A 20,752-nucleotide genomic window follows, 5' to 3' on the forward strand; every position below is an offset into this window, starting at 1 on the left:
TGTACCCTAGGTACCCAGGGCATAGGTGTACCCTAGGCCTACCAGGGGCTGCAGCATGTATTATGCCACCCCTGGCCTGGCCTTCCATTATGACACAACTGGCTGATCACTCAGCTGGGGCAAGGTTGTGTAATCACCCCTTGCTTAGGTGTAGTATTCCTATACCTAACTTACATATAGACACATGTGTACCTATCAGCCACTCCTATGGCAGGCCTTAACAATCCTGGAGGCAGAGTGCTTGGTAACATGTGAGATGGTGCTCTAGCATGAGCTGAGCCTGTCTGCAGCTTTCGGAACCATGTCCTTATAGCTGTTCTATGATATAGCCTACCATATACTCTTAAAGTGCCTTATAATCTTAAACGGTTATGGTAACTATGGTTTGGCTGTATCAAAACATGTCGTGTAAGGTGTCTAACACTTTGGAATAATACCCCCATCCCCTTTCTGGGGATGAGGATATTATCCCTCCCTTCTAGAGGGAGAAGACATGTTGTAACCTACTTACCCGGTTAAAGTTAACCAGAGCCCCAGCATCACAAAATGGATGCTGCTGCCAAAGACACGAGTCTGACCTCCTGCTGCTGGGAGTGATCCCGGCAAGGGAGGCTTGGACAATAGGTTTCCTGCCTTGGGAGATGCGAGCACCACCCCAGACAGGCCTTAGTGTATTGGGGCAGGGAGGGATGAATAGAATGAGACATGCCTGGGGCACACAAGGTGTCCCGTGCATAGTCCAGTTCAAACCGGTGCTGGGGCACTCCAGCCCCAGTCCTGGCGCGAAACTGGACAAAGGGAAGGGGGTGTAACCACCCCCCTCCCAGGTCCCACCCATAAGGCGTGACCTAGCAGGTAACCCAGCCCCCCAGATTTGGATAAGAGTGGTAGCTGGGCCCCAGGAAATTAGATTATCCTGAACCTGCAACTTGAACAGAAACTCTGGACCTTCGACATTCGACGAAAGAAGAAGACTGAAGAATCTCCCTTGTGGCCAAGGAGTGGCTACCCTGTGCAAACAGGCACCATCAAGAGACTACCCTTTGCTTTGCTAAAGTTCTACGAGGGACCGACTGCAGAGCCCGACCAGAGCCTTGACTTCCAGACTTCTCCGACCCTGATCCACATCCACAGCAGAGCTGAGATCCGTGGAGGCGACGAGAGACGTGGGACCGGCTACCTGGGAAAAGTGGCTAGTATCTTCAAGCGCAGCTTCTGAGGCACCCTCGAAGTTGTGCACCGGGGATTGAGAAGCCCCAACCCCAAGCACCATCTGCACCGAAGATCAGCCCCCCACACTCCACGAGTCCTGCGTGGGGCCCTTCTGCATTTTCCTGCTTGCCGCGTCTGTCCGGTTGCTTGCCCGCTGGCTAGTGGCCTTTGTGATGACGCATCCTGAAATCTTCATCGCTGGTTTGGCTCCTCCAGACTGGCTCCTGCTTCTTTGAAAAAGAGAAGCACCCCAGACCTTCCTGGTCTGCACCAGAAGCAAGTCCTCCGTTCTTCGTGGGTTCCGCTTGCCAAGGCTTGGTGAGTCCTAGTCCAACTTCGACGCCGCCGACAGCAAGAGCCTTCGTGGGACAGCTCGCCTCCTGGTCGTCCTCGACGTTCCCTGGTCCTCGTGGCTGCAGCGACAAGCTTCACCTTCACCTGCAATCTTCACGACATCGCCTGGTTCCTTCCTGGTTCCACGTGGTCACTGGCTAGTGACCTTGACTCTGTCCCTTCTGCTTGCAGGTATCCTCTCTTCTTGATCCCAGCCTTGGGATCCACCGGACACTCTTCACTGACTGCCTGTCAGCAACTTTCCTTCAGGAATCCATAGAAGTCCACGACGAAACCCGACGCAAGTTCACACCTATGCACCCGCAGCCCGTGGGCTAGGTAACTTGGGTACTTCGGTGGTCACAAGGGTAGTGACTATCCTAAGGTCTAGTTTCCGAGTCTCGACTCTCTAGCTGCTTCAGAAGTGTCCTTAAACTGTTTATATCTAAACTGTACTATTTCTATCGACTATACGCATTACGCGTGAGTGTTTCCACTCTGCACTTGAATCCCGTGGGCCTCCCACTTCCTAACTGTTGCTAGTGTAGTGTAGCCCCAGCGATTCCCTAGGCCTAGGCCTATCCTATTTCCGTGACATTGGTCCTTATACCACTCACTTAGTATATGGTTTGCGTGGCCCCTAGGGCCTAACTATATTACTTACCTGTGTGACTTAATGTATGCTTAAATAAGACTGTGTTGTACTTACCTCTAATCTCATAAAGAGTGCTGAGGGTTTGACTAGAATAAATACACTTTATTTTATATATATATCTGTTGTGGTGTCCTTTCATTTGGTATTCAAGGGATTATATATGGTATCACAGCTGGCTTCACATGCCATTCAGAGTTTAGCCTAAGACTGCTCTTGTCCATGCTACCACTAGGATAGCTGGTCTATAAGGTTGACTTTACAACCAATCACCATAAGGGTATTTGGACTGATATAAGGTGTACACTAGAACTAGTGACATCATACATCAGGCCAACTTCTCACATTGGTGAGCAGCGGTTGGGATCTGAGCTTGCTGTTGTAATACCATTGTAATCTTGAGATACTAAATTGAAAGATCACACAGATATTGTCTAGGTACATATAACATAGATTATAATACTTAAGTCCTACTGGACTTAGTGGTTGTAGGTTGAAGGGAGTAACACACCCTGACTACAACTGCCAGAGAGGTTTAGTAGAAACAACTAGTGTAGGTAGGTGCACACTCCACACCCTCACTAGATCATGTCTCTGGGAAGAGATCAAGAAGATGCTCTCTCAGGAGGGGCAGATCTGCAGAAGACCCCCTCTAGATATGATACCCTAACTTTTCAGGAGATGAGACAATTGTGTACCTCCAGAAAGATAAAACAGGGTGCAAACCCTACCCTCCTTCAGCTAAGACAACTCCTAGAGGAGTATGATGCTCTTAAAGCCTCACAGGCCGGTACCCTAGGTACAAAGGAGGGTCTACCCACCACAGATGAGTCAGATGGGACTTCAGATGAAGAGGTAGACAGCCAGGGCCAAGTAGGAAGAGTTAGCCAGGCTAACCTAAGCTTACATGGGAGTTTGCATGGGGTCCCCCATACAGACCCCCAAGTGGGCTTACACAGAGAAGCAGGAGGGACAGATCCCCTTCAAGGGAATCCATCCACTCCCATGTCTCTAGCATCTCTAATGCTTCCTCTCATAGGGGAATGACTTCCCCTGAGAGAAAGGAGCATGAAGCCAGAATGAGGGAAGCTAATCTGAGGATTCAGAGGGAAGAACTTGCCCTTGCCAAGGAGAAGCTTGCCCTAGAGAGCAAAAGTTAAGTGGGTCAGAACCCACTGGTGGCAGCAATATCCCTAAGGATAGAGACAGGCACTATGATAATAGAAACCTGAGCAAGATTGTCCCTCCCTACAAGTGTGGGGATGACATCCACAAATGGATAACTGCTTTGGAGAGAGCTTGCAAAGTACAGCAGGTACCCCAAAGTCAGTGGGCAGCTATCTTGTGGCTCTCCTTCTCTGAGAAAGGTAGAGACAAGCTCCTCACAGTTAGTGATGAGGATGCAGATAATTACACTGTCCTGAAGAGTGCTCTAATTGATGGGTTTGGCCGAACCACTGAACAATACAGGTTGTTGTTCAGGGATACCCAGAAGACACAGACTCAGGACTGGACTGACTTTGTAGATTGTGCCACTAAGGCTCTGGAAGGCTGGCTAATGGGAAGTAAGGTTAAGGACTATACAGGATTGTATAATTTGATCATGAGAGAGCAAATCCTTAACAACTGTCAAAACCAGCTACTGCATCAACACCTGATTGATTCTGATCTGACTTCTCCCCAAGAATTGGGAAAGAAGGCAGATAGATGGGTCAGGACTAGAGTTAAGCAGAAAAACCAGAACCAGGGCGGTGATCAGAAAAAGGCAGACCAGAAGGGTAATGATCAGAAACAAAAAGACCAGAAGTCTTCACCAGGCCCCCAAAAGGCTCAGGGGGAGGGTGGTCCCAAAAAGGATAAAAAGAAAGATTGCCAAAAGAAACCATGGTGCAACTATTGTAAGTCCAACTCACATTGGTTTAGTGAGTGCACCAAAAAGGATAAGCCCCCAGCCACCATTGCCCCTAAGGCAACTGTACCCCCTAGTCCAGCTCTAAGTGGTGGTTGCCAGCAAAAGGGTGTAGTAGGGTTAACCCTGGGAACTGAGGAGGATTCTGGCATAGTCAGGATACCTACTCAGGCTGTTCTGATCTGTGATGGGGACTTAGCTTTGTCCTCTACTGTAGGCCCCAGTCACCTGGGCAAGTACAGACAGACTCCTTTTATCAACCAAAGAAGGGCTCAGGCCTACAGGGACACTGGGGCTAGTGTCACAATGGTGACACCTGCCTTTGTGGACCCTGGACAGATCATACTAGGTGAGAATTACCTAGTGACCAACGCTAGCAATGCCACTACCACCCGTAGTGTGGCTATTGTTAACTTCTCCCGGAGAGGGGTAACTGCCCTCAAGAAAGTTGTTGTTAGTTCAGACCTTCCTGTAGAGTGTTTACTGGGCAATGATCTTGAAACTTCAGTTTGGTCTGAAGTGGAGTATAGGACCCATGCAGAAATGCTGGGGATAGATGCACATGTCCTTGCTGTGACCAGGTCACAGGCCAAAAAGTGCACCACTGAACAAGTGCTGGATCCTGAAACTATGGACCAGTCACAACCCAAGAGAAAGAGCAGTAGGGTTAAGGCTGTGCCTTCCCCCCTGCCTCAGGTGGTGGATCAGCCCTCCCAGGAGGATGATTCTGAGAGCCCTGAAGGAACTGTCCTAGAAGAACTTGAACCTGATCAGGTTGAGTTTCTTGGGACAGGGGGACCTTCAAGGGCAGATCTGAGGCAGGCTCAATTAGACTGCCCCTCTCTTGAACCCCTCAGACAGCTGGCTGCTGCTGAGGCTGCAGGGAATACTCAAGGTACCCATAGAGTGTATTGGGATGAAGGGCTACTGTATTCAGAGGCTAGAGACCCCAAGCCTGGTGCATCCAGGAGGTTGGTCATACCACTGAAGTTCAGAGGCTTCCTTCTTACCTTGGCCCATGATATTCCCCTTGCAGGACATTTAGGCCAGAACAAGACTTGGGACAGGCTTGTCCCTCACTTTCACTGGCCCCATATGTCAGAAGATACTAAGGAGTTCTGTCGCTCCTGTGTCACCTGCCAAGCCAGTGGCAAATCAGGTGGCACCACAAAGGCCCCCCTCATACCACTACCTGTGGTGGGGGTCCCCTTTGAAAGAGTGGGCATAGATATTGTAGGACCAATGGACCCACAAACAGCATCTGGGCACAGATTCATACTGGTGATAGTGGACCATGCCACCAGGTATCCAGAAGCTATTCCCCTGAGGACCACAACACTCCTGTTGTGGCAAGGGCCCTGCTTGGAGTATTCTCCAGAGTGGGCTTTCCAAAGGAGGTCATTTCTGACAGAGGTGCCAACTTCATGTCAGGATACTTGACTGCAATGTGGAAGGAGTGCGGTGTGAACTACAAGTTCACCACACCCTATCACCCACAGTGCAATGGGCTTGTTGAGAGATTCAACAAGACCCTAAAGCGAATGATAAAAGGGTTACCAGACAAGCTTAGGCGAAGATGGGACATCCTTTTACCCTGCCTTCTGTTTGCTTACAGAGAGGTCCCACAAAAGGGGGTTGGCTTCAGCCCTTTTGAGCTTTTGTTTGGGCATCCTGTAAGAGGACCTCTGTGTTTGGTAAGGGAAGGATGGGAGAGACCTCTCAGACAACCCAAACTTGACATAGTGGATTATGTACTTGGTCTCCGCTCCAGGATGGCAGAGTATATGAAGAAGGCTTCTAAAAACCTTGAGGCAAGCCAAGAACTCCAAAAAGCTGTACTGACTGTTTACCAGCCACGACAGAAAGTGTGGGTGTTGGAGCCAGTGGCCCCAGCAGCACTCCAAGACAAATGGTCTGGACCCCACACTATTGTTGAGAAAAAGGGAGAAGTCACCTACTTGGTGGACCTTGGGACTCCCAGAAGCCCCCACAGGGTGCTTCATGTCAACAGATTGAAGGCATATGTTGACAGGGCAGACATGGGGCTACTCATGGCTACAGATGAGGGGCAGGAGGAAGAGAGTGACCCTCTCCCAGACCTGTTGACTCAGAACCCTGATGATGGCTCAGTTGATGGTGTGGTCTTTTCTGACAGCCTCACTGTCCATCAGCAACAGGACTGCAGACAGGTTCTGCAATCCTACAGACATATGTTCTCTCTGACCCCAAGTCAGACAAACTGGTGCACCCATGAGGTGGACACTGGTGACAGTCTGCCTGTGAAGAGTAAAATCTACAGGCAACCTGACCATGTCAGGGACTGCATAAAAGTTGAGGTACAAAAGATGTTGGAGCTGGGAGTCATTGAACCTTCAGAGAGCCCTTGGGCTAGTCCTGTAGTCCTTGTGCCAAAACCTCACACCCAAGATGGTAAGAGAGAGATGAGGTTTTGCATGGATTACAGAGGTCTCAATGCTGTCACTAGGACAGATGCCCACCCAATACCTAGGGCAGATGAGCTCATTGACAGACTGGCAGCTGCTAAGTTTTTTAGCACATTTGACCTGACAGCAGGCTACTGGCAAATCAGACTAACTGAGAGTGCAAAGGCCAAAACTGCTTTCTCGACCCCAGGAGGACATTATCAATTTGTGGTAATGCCCTTTGGTTTGAAGAATGCACCTGCCACTTTCCAAAGGTTGGTGAATCAAGTCCTTACTGGGTTGGATGATTATTGTGCAGCTTATCTTGATGATATTGCTGTCTTTAGCTCCACCTGGGAGGATCACCTGGTCCACCTGAGGAATGTTTTAGAGGCCCTGCAAAAGGCAGGCCTCACTATCAAGGCCACTAAGTGCCAGATAGGGCAGAGCAAGGTTGTATACCTGGGCCACCTAGTTGGTGGGGGTCAGGTTCAACCACTGGAGAGCAAGATCCAGACCATAAAGGACTGGACTCCTCCAACTACCCAGACTCAGGTCAGAGCTTTCTTGGGCCTGACTGGGTACTACAGAAAGTTTGTTAAGAACTATGGGTCCATTGTGACACCACTTAATGACTTGACCTCCAAGAAGATGCCAAAGAAAGTTCAGTGGACAGTAAGCTGTCAAAAAGCATTTGATGACCTGAAGCAGGCCATGTGCAGTGCACCTATTCTGAAAAGTCCAGACTACTCCAAAGAGTTCATTGTCCAGACAGATGCTTCTGAGTTAGGTGTGGGAGCTGTTCTTTCACAACTGAATGTAGATGGTCAAGACCAGACCATTGCTTTTATAAGTAGAAGGCTGACCCCTAGAGAGAAACGTTGGTCAGCTATTGAGAGGGAGGCCTTTGCTGTGGTTTGGGCCCTGAAGAAGCTGAGGCCATACTTGTTTGGCACTCACTTCAAGATTCAGACAGACCATAAGCCCCTCTTGTGGCTAAATCAGATGAAGGGTGAAAATCCCAAACTTCTTAGGTGGTCCATTTCCCTACAGGGGATGGACTTCACAGTGGAACATAGACCTGGGACTGACCATGCCTATGCAGATGGACTCTCCAGATATTTCCACTTAGAACATGAAGACTCAACTGGTCAAGGTTAGTTTAATGTCCCTAAGTTTGGGGGGGGGGGGTTGTGTAGGAGAGTAGGGTCTGCTTTCTATGTTCACCCCCACTTTTTGCTTTTGCTTTACTGGTTTTCGACTCAGATGTGGCTGTGGGCCTGCTAATCAGACCCACAGCCCTGCTGTTCTCTCTCTAAATTAATACTATGTACTTTAGGTGCATAACCCATTTGGATAGGATCACCTTATTGGGCCCTGTACAGTGTACCCTAGGTACCCAGGGCATAGGTGTACCCTAGGCCTACCAGGGGCTGCAGCATGTATTATTCCACCCCTGGCCTGGCCGTCCATTATGACACAACTGGCTGATCACTCAGCTGGGGCAAGGTCGTGTAATCACCCCTTGCTTAGGTGTAGTATTCCTATACCTAACTTACATATAGACACATGTGTACCTATCAGCCACTCCTATGGCAGGCCTTAACAATCCTGGAGGCAGAGTGCTTGGTAACATGTGAGATGGTGCTCTAGCATGAGCTGAGCCTGTCTGCAGCTTTGGAACTATGTCCTTATAGCTGTTCTATGATATAGCCTACCATATACGCTTAAAGTGCCTTATAATCTTAAACGGTTATGGTAACTATGGTTTGGCTGTATCAAAACATGTTGTGTAAGGTGTCTAACACTTTGGAATAATACCCCCATCCCCTTTCTGGGGATGAGGATATTATCCCTCCCTTCTAGAGGGAGAAGACATGTTGTAACCTACTTACCCGGTTAAAGTTAACCAGAGCCCCAGCATCACAAAATGGATGCTGCTGCCAAAGACACGAGTCTGACCTCCTGCTGCTGGGAGTGATCCCGGCAAGGGAGGCTTGGACAATAGGTTTCCTGCCTTGGGAGATGCGAGCACCACCCCAGACAGGCCTTAGTGTATTGGGGCAGGGAGGGATGAATAGAATGAGACATGCCTGGGGCACACAAGGTGTCCCGTGCATAGTCCAGTTCAAACCGGTGCTGGGGCACTCCAGCCCCAGTCCTGGCGCGAAACTGGACAAAGGGAAGGGGGTGTAACCACCCCCCTCCCAGGTCCCACCCATAAGGCGTGACCTAGCAGGTAACCCAGCCCCCCAGATTTGGATAAGAGTGGTAGCTGGGCCCCAGGAAATTAGATTATCCTGAACCTGCAACTTGAACAGAAACTCTGGACCTTCGACATTCGACGAAAGAAGAGGACTGAAGAATCTCCCTTGTGGCCAAGGAGTGGCTACCCTGTGCAAACAGGCACCATCAAGAGACTACCCTTTGCTTTGCTATAGTTCTACGAGGGACCGACTGCAGAGCCCGACCAGAGCCTTGACTTCCAGACTTCTCCGACCCTGATCCACATCCACAGCAGAGCTGAGATCCGTGGAGGCGACGAGAGACGTGGGACCGGCTACCTGGGAAAAGTGGCTAGTATCTTCAAGCGCAGCTTCTGAGGCACCCTCGAAGTTGTGCACCGGGGATTGAGAAGCCCCAACCCCAAGCACCATCTGCACCGAAGATCAGCCCCCCACACTCCACGAGTCCTGCGTGGGGCCCTTCTGCATTTTCCTGCTTGCCGCGTCTGTCCGGTTGCTTGCCCGCTGGCTAGTGGCCTTTGTGACGACGCATCCTGAAATCTTCATCGCTGGTTTGGCTCCTCCAGACTGGCTCCTGCTTCTTTGAAAAAGAGAAGCACCCCAGACCTTCCTGGTCTGCACCAGAAGCAAGTCCTCCGTTCTTCGTGGGTTCCGCTTGCCAAGGCTTGGTGAGTCCTAGTCCAACTTCGACGCCGCCGACAGCAAGAGCCTTCGTGGGACAGCTCGCCTCCTGGTCCTGGTCGTCCTCGACGTTCCCTGGTCCTCGTGGCTGCAGCGACAAGCTTCACCTTCACCTGCAATCTTCACGACATCGCCTGGTTCCTTCCTGGTTTCACGTGGTCACTGGCTAGTGACCTTGACTCTGTCCCTTCTGCTTGCAGGTATCCTCTCTTCTTGATCCCAGCCTTGGGATCCACCGGACACTCTTCACTGACTGCCTGTCAGCAACTTTCCTTCAGGCATCCATAGAAGTCCACGACGAAACCCGCCGCAAGTTCACACCTATGCACCCGCATCCCGTGGGCTAGGTAACTTGGGTACTTCGGTGCTCACAAGGGTAGTGACTATCCTAAGGTCTAGTTTCCGAGTCTCGACTCTCTAGCTGCTTCAGAAGTGTCCTTAAACTGTTTATATCTAAACTGTACTATTTCTATCGACTATACGCATTACGCGTGAGTGTTTCCACTCTGCACCTGAATCCCGTGGGCCTCCCACTTCCTAACTGTTGCTAGTGTAGTGTAGCCCCAGCGATTCCCTAGGCCTAGGCCTATCCTATTTCCGTGACAGTGGTCCTTATACCACTCACTTAGTATATGGTTTGCGTGGCCCCTAGGGCCTAACTGTATTACTTACCTGTGTGACTTAATGTATGCTTAAATAAGACTGTGTTGTACTTACCTCTAATCTCATAAAGAGTGCTGAGGGTTTGACTAGAATAAATACACTTTATTTTATATATATATCTGTTGTGGTGTCCTTTCATTTGGTATTCAAGGGATTATATATGGTATCACAGCTGGCTTCACATGCCATTCAGAGTTTAGCCTAAGACTGCTCTTGTCCATGCTACCACTAGGATAGCTGGTCTATAAGGTTGACTTTACAACCAATCACCATAAGGGTATTTGGACTGATATAAGGTGTACACTAGAACTAGTGACATCATACATCAGGCCAACTTCTCACAGCCGGCATAGAGTGCTTTGCCGTGGTAGAGTCTGCTGCGGACATGCGCATGAATGACCGTTTTCCTGGACTTGGTGGGGATCCACTTGAAGATCTTAAGAAGCAGGAAGACGAGACGGCGTTGATTAGGCGGTTCATTGAGAGAGAGGAGTCCAGGATGATTCCGAGGTTTTGTGTGTGGCTGTTAGGGGGGGGGGGGGGGGGGGGGTCCAAGCGCGGCGGGCCAACAGGAGTTGTCCCAGGAAGAGGGATTGGAGCCCAAGATAAGGACTTCGGTCTTGTCTGAGTTGAGCATTAGGCAGCTGTCCTTCATTCAGGTGGCAACTGCCTTCATCTCGTCGTGGAAGTTCCTCTTGGCAGATTTGGGTTCGTCCGTGAGGGAGAGAATCAGCTGGGTGTCGTCGGTGTAGGTGACGATGTTGAGTCAGTGGCTTCTGATGATGGCTGCAAGCAGGGCTATGTAGATGTTGAAGAGGATGGGGCTCAGAGAGGATCCCTGAGAAACTCCGCAGCTGATCTCTGTGGGTTCTGAATTGAATGGTGGAAGGCTGACTCTGTGTTCAGCCAGTGAGCAAGGAGCAGGTACATTCTAGGGCTTTGTCGCGAATGCTGGTGTCATGGAGTCTCGCGCAGAGAATGTTGTGGGATACGGAGTCGAAGGTGGCTGAGAGGTCCAGGAGGATGAGGGTGGCAGTCTCGCCTCAGTCCAGGAGAGTGCGGATGTCATCAGTAGCGGTTAGGAGAGCGGTTTTGGTTGTTTCTGAAGCCTAATTGGGAGAGGTCCGGGATGTGGTTCATTTCAATGAACTGCAGGGAAGGTGACAGACTCAATGGAGTTATTGATGGTGTAGCAGAGTTCGGGTGCGATGGAGGTGCAGGCTCTGTTGAAGATGTGGTGAGGGCAGGTATCCGAGGGGGCTCAGGAGTGGATGGTTTTTATGATCCCGAGGGTGTCATCAGAGGTGAGGGTGGTCCAGTTGGGCAAGGTCTGCTGGGGTCTGGAGTCATTGGGTGCGATGGTTGAGAGTGGGGTGGGTGGCACTTGGGTTGCGAAGCTGTTGTAGATCTCTCTGATCTTGCGGTGGAAGACGATGGTGAGGTTGTCACAGAGGTCTTGAGAGGGGGGAATGTCCACTGTCTCTGTGCTGGGTTTGGCAAATTATTTGACCACGGCGAAAAGTAATTTGCTGTTATGTGTGTTGGAGTTGATGCACTCCAGTATGGCTGTTTTCTTAGCTGTTCTGAGGAGGTGCTGGTGTACGGTGATGGGGGCATCTAGACTGTCCCTCTCCCCTCGGGATAGAGAGGACATTTGTATAGTGGCCAAATAATTAACCAGATCCTGAATGTTCCTATCCAGAGGTGCTGTATACAACCCCTGTAGATGCGATGCAAACACCTCGGTGATGCCCAGCTGTGAATTCACTGTATGTCCCTGCCTATCCCGTATTCCAACTATAGGTGAGGAATGAGTTTTACCTCGGATAAGCGTGGCAAGCATCCTACTAGCTTGGTCCCCCTTCCACATGGAGAAGCGCTCTATAATTGGAGCAAACATGTATTCAACCTTCCCCAAGTGTCTAGCAGTTCCCTTTTACAATCCTTCCATTCAGGCAATCTGGGGAGTCGTTCAACTATCTCGGGTTACAGGATACTAAGCTGGTGTTCAAGCCCTTCTAAGGACCTGGTAAGTTGTTTGACACCATACGTGACCTTTATACATTCAGCACGCAGCATCACCTTCATTGCGTCCTATTCCAAAACTCTTGTGGTTGCGCTACCTCAGTTTCAGTAAAATACTGATCAAGGACCTTCAACACCTCTCCAGCGAACACTTTGTACGACAACGCATCCGTCATCCTCCATAACGACATCCAAGGTGCCTCCTTATGCATTCGGAAAGAGATTAGCAAAGGCGAATGGTCTGACAAATAACACACTAAACAAGAAGGATTTTCCACACGTAACAGGGCTCCAGATAGAAAACAGTAGTCTACATGACTGTGTCTGAGCGGCAGGTACATAGCACGAGTAAGATTTGATCTGAGGACAGCGCAGCCTCCATGCATTATGCGGTCCCAAAACCCCCCCCACCCCCCATCAATTCTCAGAGAGCGCTTTTCATTGCAGGCTTAGTATCTGCCTTTGAGGGGAGATGATTTATCTTGCCATTTAGCAAACAATTGAGGTTGCTTGCCAGAATTATTGCTGGACCCATATGTTCCATGGCCGCATCTAGCACGACCCCAAAACATTCAGAATCATCCAAATTTGGAGCGTACACATTCAACACGCAAACATCTTGATCATCCAGTACCCCAGAAACTATCACATGGCGACCCTCTGAATCTAACTTCACCCCCTCAGCACAAAGGGAACATTAGGCGCAATCCAAATAAAAGTCCTCCTGGCATAACTGGAATATGAAGTAGAAAAAAGTTGCCCCTGCCACCTGCGACGCAGGTGCAGGATACCGGACCCTATGTGTGGGTATCCTGAAGGAAGGCCAAATAGACCCAATAACGGCGGAGACAGCAATACATCCTTTGTCGTTTGCTGGGTTGACCCAGTCCCCTGACATTCCCGGTCACAAATTTCCATCCAGAAGTCACAGATAACTACAGCTCGCTGCACCATTGTCGCATTGTACATTCCACATTTGCCTCGCCCTCCTCCCTCAAACTTGCACTGTATCCCATTGACATAAACATCATTGTAGAGCCTTCAATCCTCAAAACAAGTGTCTGAACCCAGAACAGTGGGCAACTCTCCCACCCACAGGCTGTGAGTCCAAACTTTGAAGGCGTACCCCAACATGGCCTACACTCAGGTCCCACTGCCCCAAATCCCCCAATAGAGGCCACCGACAGGCCGGCGAGGCCGAAGGTTCTCAGCCCGGCCTATTGGACCGTGGTTCACTGTGACCTACAGCCAACACAATTGCCACATTGCCATCAATGGCATGACATTTAGTGAAAAGAAACTGGAAAAACTACATTCATGCCCCCATCTATAGAAGGGAATGAGCCTTGTCCTAGACCAGCGCCCACCCGCCCGATGTGAATGCCATGGATATAGAAAGAATTGCAACAATACATATACTCAATTGACAGGATAATACGAGACATATGCAAAATGCCCACAGCATCACCCTTGTTCCTGATCTGAGGCATCACTCCTGTAATCTCCGGCATATCTGTGCAAGGTAAAGGATTCACGGGTGTCAGGGACACAGTTCAAGGCCGTTAAAGTTCCTTCCGGGCAGACTACAATTCGCCAAGTACGACAAACGTCAGAGCGTGGCAAAGATGCAGTGGAGTACCTACAGGTTCTAGGTCTCCGATGTTTAGCGCCACTCTCAACTTTATTGCGTTCTGGAGATCCCTGCTCAGGCTGTTCTTCTAGGGAATTCAGCCAGTCATTGCCCTCGCAGGAATAGACAAAGAAATAAACTTTCCACCTGTGCTGTACCCTGAGTTTCGCAGGAAACATGAGAATGTAACGTAGATCTGTCGTGTAGCCGTATTTTAATTGGAAAGAAGTCTCTGCGAAGTTCCTGAACTATATCAGTATAGTACGGGAATATAATTATGTTCTGGCCTTCAAACTGGGGTGCTCCATGAGTACAAACATGTTGCAGGATCCCGTCTCTATCTCTGCAATAAAACAAGCATGCTATGATGGTGTGCCCAGCCTAGGCCGCGGAACCAGTGCACTATGTGCCCGCTCAATTGTGAAACATTTGGAAAGTCTTTTTTGCCACAGGGTGTTGCTGATTGTCCCTCCGTTCTCTCAGGGAACCCCACAAAGCAAAGGTTGTTCCTCCTGGAATGCCCATAAGCATCTTCAAGCCTCGCATCCATGTGGATCGATAAAGTCTGTAGCTCAGACACTTACTTTTTCAGGGTACCCAACTTGGTCAGACACTTACTTTTTCAGGGTACCCAACTTGGTTGGCAGCAATTGTACATTACCCTCTGCCTCTGAGACCCTTTCTGCTTCCCGGAGGTCTTAAAGGCACGGCGCCAGTTTTCCAATTGTTTCTATATGCAGCCTTTCTAGGCTAATCTGCCTCTATGATCTTGCCTTTTTACCTTTGAAAATAAAGGTTCTGTGTAGACTACAAAGGTCGCAATGCAGTCACTAAGACTGATGCCCATCCAATCCCCAGGGCAGATGAGCTTGATGATACACTGGCTGCCACCAAGTATCTCAGCACCTTTGACCTAACTGCATGATATTGGTGGATCAGGCTCACAGATGATGCTAAACCTAAAACTGCATTTTCAACTCTTGCATTCACTATCAATCAATCAATTGCTGCTTTATTTAACAATAGATGTCATAAAAACATACAACAAATAAAAAAAATTCATAAAATGCAGGCTATATAAAACATGAGAAAACAATATGAGAAAATACAAAAGCAATACATTACAGAATATCATACCGTTAAAATCAGATAAAAGGATTTGTTGAGAGATTTTAAAACAGCTACATCCTCTATTTACCCAAGAAGACCAAAATGGTGAAGTGGATAATATCAAATCCCAATAAAAATCCAGGAGATATACATGCAAGCATTAAGGTGATCACCACACATATACTCACAATAAGTAAACATACACAATTGTTGTGATAACTGCTTATACAGTTCAAAGGATGCAAGTGAGATCAAGCAATACATGTCATTGTATTTGTACCCTGATTTAGATCCAATCTAAGTATTTTAAGGGCAGCCCGACTACTGCGAGACCCCATCAACCTGCATATGGTTTTGATCCATGAACGGAGAATGCCATCAGACCCAAAGCAGGCGAGAAAGACATGGCCAACAGATTCAGAACTGGCATTACATATTGGACATACATCATCTTTGTCAGGGGCCCATCTAGCAGTAAAATGTCTTGAGACACAAAGTACCTGTCCTAAACTGAAAATAAAATTTCCTATCTAAAGGTACAGTGATTAAATTCCAGTATGGTTCCAGAAGGAAATTGGATTTAAAATCATGAAATCAGCGGATGGCCAATACTCGCTATAACTGCATTTTCGTCTAACCACTGCCAGTAAAGTTCCTTCAGAAGCCTAGCTGTTAAGGACAAACTTAGGAGTAGATTAAGCCAGTAAGCCCCAAGACCAATGGCTACGAGCAGCTCATGGACGTGTCTCAACCATTGAATTTTACAAAATGTATCAGCAGTCATCACATCCTTTAATGCATCACCATATTGTGCCAGCTCAGGCTGAGACCACAGCCTTCTCCTGAACAACAAGGGTGGCAATTTAGCTCTAGCTGCCATGTCCATCATCAAAGGTTTAAGGGGCGTGCTTTGCGGTAAGTGGACCAGATTCCTCAGGAAGCAGTTTTCTGATTTGCTCAGCGTGGAAAGATCTGAAAAACCCCATAGCTCTGAACCATAAAAGCAGGCACTAAAAGCTTTGGCCTCAGATTTGCAAAGTGGGAGCAATGGATATTGTGAGAGATCTGTGGTACTCTCTAGCTATGGCGCATGTTTTTTGCCTGTGTTTAAGAGTTAAAAGATCCAGCTGAGGTTTCCATGAGAGGTTCGACGATATAGTTACTCCCAAATAGCTAAAGATCTCTACACTAGCTAGTGGTTCGCCCCCTAACTCATGCTTCCCTTTAAAGGATCTATGTTTGTTAAAGAGCATTATCTTTGTCTTCGTGCAATTGATTTCCAAAACCTCGGGAGGAGCAAAATTCCGAAAAACAATCTAATCAGGGCCGGACTGGCCGTAGCGGGCACCGGGCGTTTCCCCGGTGGGCTGCTGGGGTGGGGGCCGTTTTTGTTGCAGGCCCGTTTTTGCAGCATAGCTGCAAAATCGGCTCCTGTAACAAAATCGTCCGAAACCGGCCCTGGCAAGCAGCTCGGCCGCACCCAGGGGTGCCAGCGGTTTTAGTTCCCAGTCCGGCCCTGAATCTAATAAGGTGTCATCCGCGAAGAGGAGGATCAGTGTCTTAGTACCCGCCAAACATGGAGCATCAGTAGGCAGGGAAGACAAGCAGGAGACAACATCATTGAGGTAAAGGGAAAACAAAGTTGGTGCCAGCACACACCTCTGGCGGAAGCTCTTTGTGATGGAGAATCGATCTGTCACCTGTCCTTGAGATCCCCAACGTACCAGCGCAAAGTTGGCGTGGAGACGAATCAGGAGTACCAAGATTTTTTCAGGAAGGCCCAGCCTACTCAGAACTGCCATAGCCAGTCACGCTGGACCAGATCGAAGGCAGACTTGGGGTCGACGAAGGCAACAAATAGTAGCCCTCCGATTACCATCATGGGCTCCCAATAAAGTAAAAGGAAGCAGAAGATTTGATCAATTGTAGACACCATCTCCTGGAAACCAGCCTGAAAGGGGGAGATGATGGCCTTTTTCTCAACCCATGCCTCGATTTTGCTTGAAATCAATCGAGCAAAGGTCTGAATACAGTCAAACTGGTCAGCGTGTAATTTGCAGGGACGGGTCTATCTCCCTTTTTGTATATTGTGATGATCTCTGCTCCATTCTATGAGTCTGTAATTGGGGCACCACATGCGATTGCTTTTGCCAACAGGAGGATATTTTGTGCCCATATATCTCGATCATACAAAAAAATGTCAGCCAGTATGCAGTCCAAACCAGGGCTCTGCCTCTAGTTATAGCACTTGAGGCAGACATAACATCACTCGTAGTAAAGAACGGGTCCTTTGTCTCTATAAAGTCTTCAGTTGCCTCTATCCCCCTAACAAAACTCAATTCATTCAATGAGACAGTACCAGAATAAAGACTAGAAAAGTGCTCAATCCATAATTGAGGGGATATATTGGTGTACATAGGGTCCACAGAAGCGTCCCTCCCTCATTTAACAAGGGTCCAAAACCTGATGGAATCCTTGTGAGAGCAGGCCTGTTTTGCTTCCTTGAAAATATTCACATAGTCTTTTGGAAGATTTCAACTTCTTGTGAAGTCTCTGAGACACATCAAGTAGATCTGTGTACCACTAGTGTCTTGACAACTCTGCCGCAATTAGAAATGCTGCTGTTCTGGAATGTCTCATTTTGATTAGGGTTGACTAAATTAGTTGAACTGGCACAAAAGTGTACAGACATTTTCCTGACCAACTGGTCAAAAGCATACTGTTGAATGTCAATGGCTGGTGGAATATAGTGAAGAAGTTTGAGCATTACTGGTTTCTCTCTGTAGCAAACAAATGTATCTATACAAATGAAACCCCAATTACAAAAATCATTTTGATGCAGGTTTTTGTCTATGGCCCACTTGTGACTCTTTTGGAAAATCCTGCTTAATGCAACCGTGTGAACACTGTCAACATCTGGAAGGTAAGGAACTTTTATTTGGAGATTTTCCGTAATTAATCACAGAATGAGCTGCCAAGGAGAGGATTCTCAACCTTATGTTCCTTTGTTTACTATAGTTACAACTGATGGTTTGTTGAGCACTGGTAGCAACACGCTACTTCTGATGAAAAGAAAAAAGGAAGGGTGTTGAATAATCGAGAAAACGGGTGATCTTAGTAATAACGTTTTAACTCTTTCTCTCATTTCTGCTTTTTCAGCTCTTTCTACTTTGTCTACTACAACATATACAGACAGGAAGGAAGGGAGGATTCTCTGTTTATTAATGCGCAGAATTCTAAAATGAGCGTCCTCTGGGGATTTCAGATAATCCTACCACAGTCTTATATCCCAAATGCAACTACCATTCACCCAAAGAAATATCCTTCTACATTCAATCTGAGGAATCACTCTCCCATACCATAGATCTGAGTGTTGGCACAGAAACCTGCAGTAAATGTATCTATATGTTGATTGTATTAAAATAATGCTACAAAGTTAAAAACATTTCATCACAGAAAACAAAAGACCTAACACAATAATAACACAAATAATACATTAAAAACAGTTTGAGAGATACAACAAGACATAACATTTTTGTCATTGATTTCCACAACCACTACCAAAAGACTGTACACAAACACCCCAAGCTGTCAAAATTCATTAGTATTTGGGGTAAGTTTGAGAGCGTTGGGTTTGTGGCACACTGGCGTCGACGCGTTTCGAAGGTATAGTATTGTTTAAACCTTCTTTATCAAGACTACACTTGGTTATGCTCTCGGTCACAAAACATCTATCGTTCTCAATTCTTTAGTTTAGGCACAGGTTGACCACTAGCTTGTTGGTTCAACTATTTCTCAGGCACGCCCGTAATTGTATCACTAGTGTGCTTCAATAAATGGAAGCTCTAATATGTCTTTTGGTGGTATTTCTTCCTGCCAAATGTTTGAATTTCACTAGGTAAATCTTTCAGTACCAAGGGTCTGCTGATTAATTCTGACCCTTTGCCGAACTCCCTTCCTGCACGATGTTCTCCTGTCCAAAATAATGCAGTTGAATCTACCTCATACAGAGAGTCGGCGTGCCTAGATTGCTTCCGTTACGAGACGTCTTGTTATTAATGTGCAAACACAATATGCTTGTGCGACCTATCCTGACTGGACGCACAATCAGCTATGTTTGCATTTGTCCCTATCACCTTATGCTTTCCTCTACTAGACACTGCACCTTTTGTCCTTCACATAGTTTTTATCTGAAAAAACACATTCTTCGTTTTGTATCTCCCCTCAAATGAATACTGAAACCAAGGAGAATTTAATAAAAAGTTGCGAAACTATCATTGAAAAAACGCAGAATGGTGATTTAAGCAAACCATCAATTTTTGGAGCGCCTTGACTTACTTTTCAAAATTGAGATCAGGATCACTGAGAGATGAGGTACCTGAGCCCTATTATTGGTGCACTAGCATGTGAATCAGCATTGGTCTAGGCTGCAACATAACCGACACTAAATGCAACCTAAAAAAGCATATAAAACATCACATACCTGAAACAATCTTGCAGCTCATGGTGATGGGTTGGAAGGACTTTACCGGAGATTCTGAAGCACTGGGAATCTGACCCGGAGGTATTATTTTACAGCTCGCAGTGATGGGTTGGAAAGCAGAATTGCCATGTGACCCAAATTTGATTTTTGGCGGTGCTGTTTTGGTGGGTGAATGCTCCAAAACAGATTGCACAGAATGAAAAGTGGTGGGAGGCTGTTCGTCTCTACTTCTGATGAAGAAACCTAGGAGTGAGGGGGTTAGATATGAAAGTCTTTATTTTTCATTCCACAAAATATATATTGATAATTTTTTTTTTAACAGTTGTCAATAGCTCAGACTAGACCATGATGCGTTAGAGCGCTTTACATACATCAAAAGAGCTTCACCGTTCAGACAGCCAAGGAAAGGATATACTTAAGTCATCTTTATACATATACACAAGTGATCAGGGTAGAAATGAATGCACAAAACACTCGCATTCCATAACACTGGTTCAGTAAAAAATAAAGAGGCATACAGGGAAAACTCTTGGTGAAGACAAAGAATGACAGCACCATGATGGGGCTCATCCAAGATTCTAAAGGTTGTTTACACAAGTAGTGAGCTCATAAACATAACAATGATATAAAGATGAAATACTCCTAAATCCTATAATGCTCAACAGATGCGAATACATCACATATAATACAGAACATGTCAGCAGAGCTCCGAAATCCAAAATGGTTAGTAAGAACACAAACTCCCCCCTAGCACATGGCTCATACCAGAGCAATTTGAAATAAGTTTCTGGATGTACTGATGAGAGTAAGATAGATAAGGGCGAAGAGACAGCAGTTGTTTCGCCGCCCTTTTTTTTAAAAAAAAGTACCTAAAAGAAGTAATAGTGTGGATGGAGGGGCACAACAGTATCTGCTTTTGCTGAAAACGGGGATCTTGAGCAGCATAGGATCACAGCTGCATAGTTGGCAAGATCCTTCTGTGGGCTTTAATCTCCTACTCAGGTTGTCAGATGGATCAGAGTACATTTCTTTCTGTACACACAAGTTAGTATATAGCTCCACCCCCATTGAGGAGCTGCTCAGGAAGATGAGCATAGGAGTAATATGCTCAAAGTGGTCAGTTCTGGAGATGAGACCTGCTTTAGCACGGACAATAGCCTAAACTAGGGTAACACAAATTTTGGAAAAGCCAACAATAATGGAATTACCACTGTGAAGAGTGAACAGAATCATGATCTGATGGTACGCTTTTTGAGGTCTTACTTAGGGAAAAAGGGTATGATAACAGATTACTTTAAGTTTTTTTTACCATATTACTGATGAATCTGCAAAGATTGAAGTGGCTGTCTAGAATGAAGGCCAGAGGAAAAAGTTACTTACCTTCG

General features: G+C 47.2%; 1 protein-coding gene across 4 annotated transcripts in view; it reads right to left on the reverse strand.

Annotated features, from left to right (window-relative positions):
• YEATS2 (YEATS domain containing 2) overlaps nt 1-20,752 on the reverse strand; it is a 1,415,500-nt gene that overhangs the window by 1,009,641 nt on the left and 385,107 nt on the right. For all 4 annotated transcript variants that reach the window (XM_085634927.1, XM_085634925.1, XM_085634929.1 and 1 more), the window contains one exon: nt 19,368-19,610. In XM_085634927.1, the coding sequence (XP_085491053.1) occupies nt 19,368-19,610 (243 nt within the window). The remainder of the gene's footprint in view (nt 1-19,367; nt 19,611-20,752) is intronic.

The sequence above is a fragment of the Triturus cristatus genome, chromosome 11 (genome assembly GCF_964204655.1).
Source record: "Triturus cristatus chromosome 11, aTriCri1.1, whole genome shotgun sequence".
Taxonomy (NCBI): domain Eukaryota; kingdom Metazoa; phylum Chordata; class Amphibia; order Caudata; family Salamandridae; genus Triturus; species Triturus cristatus.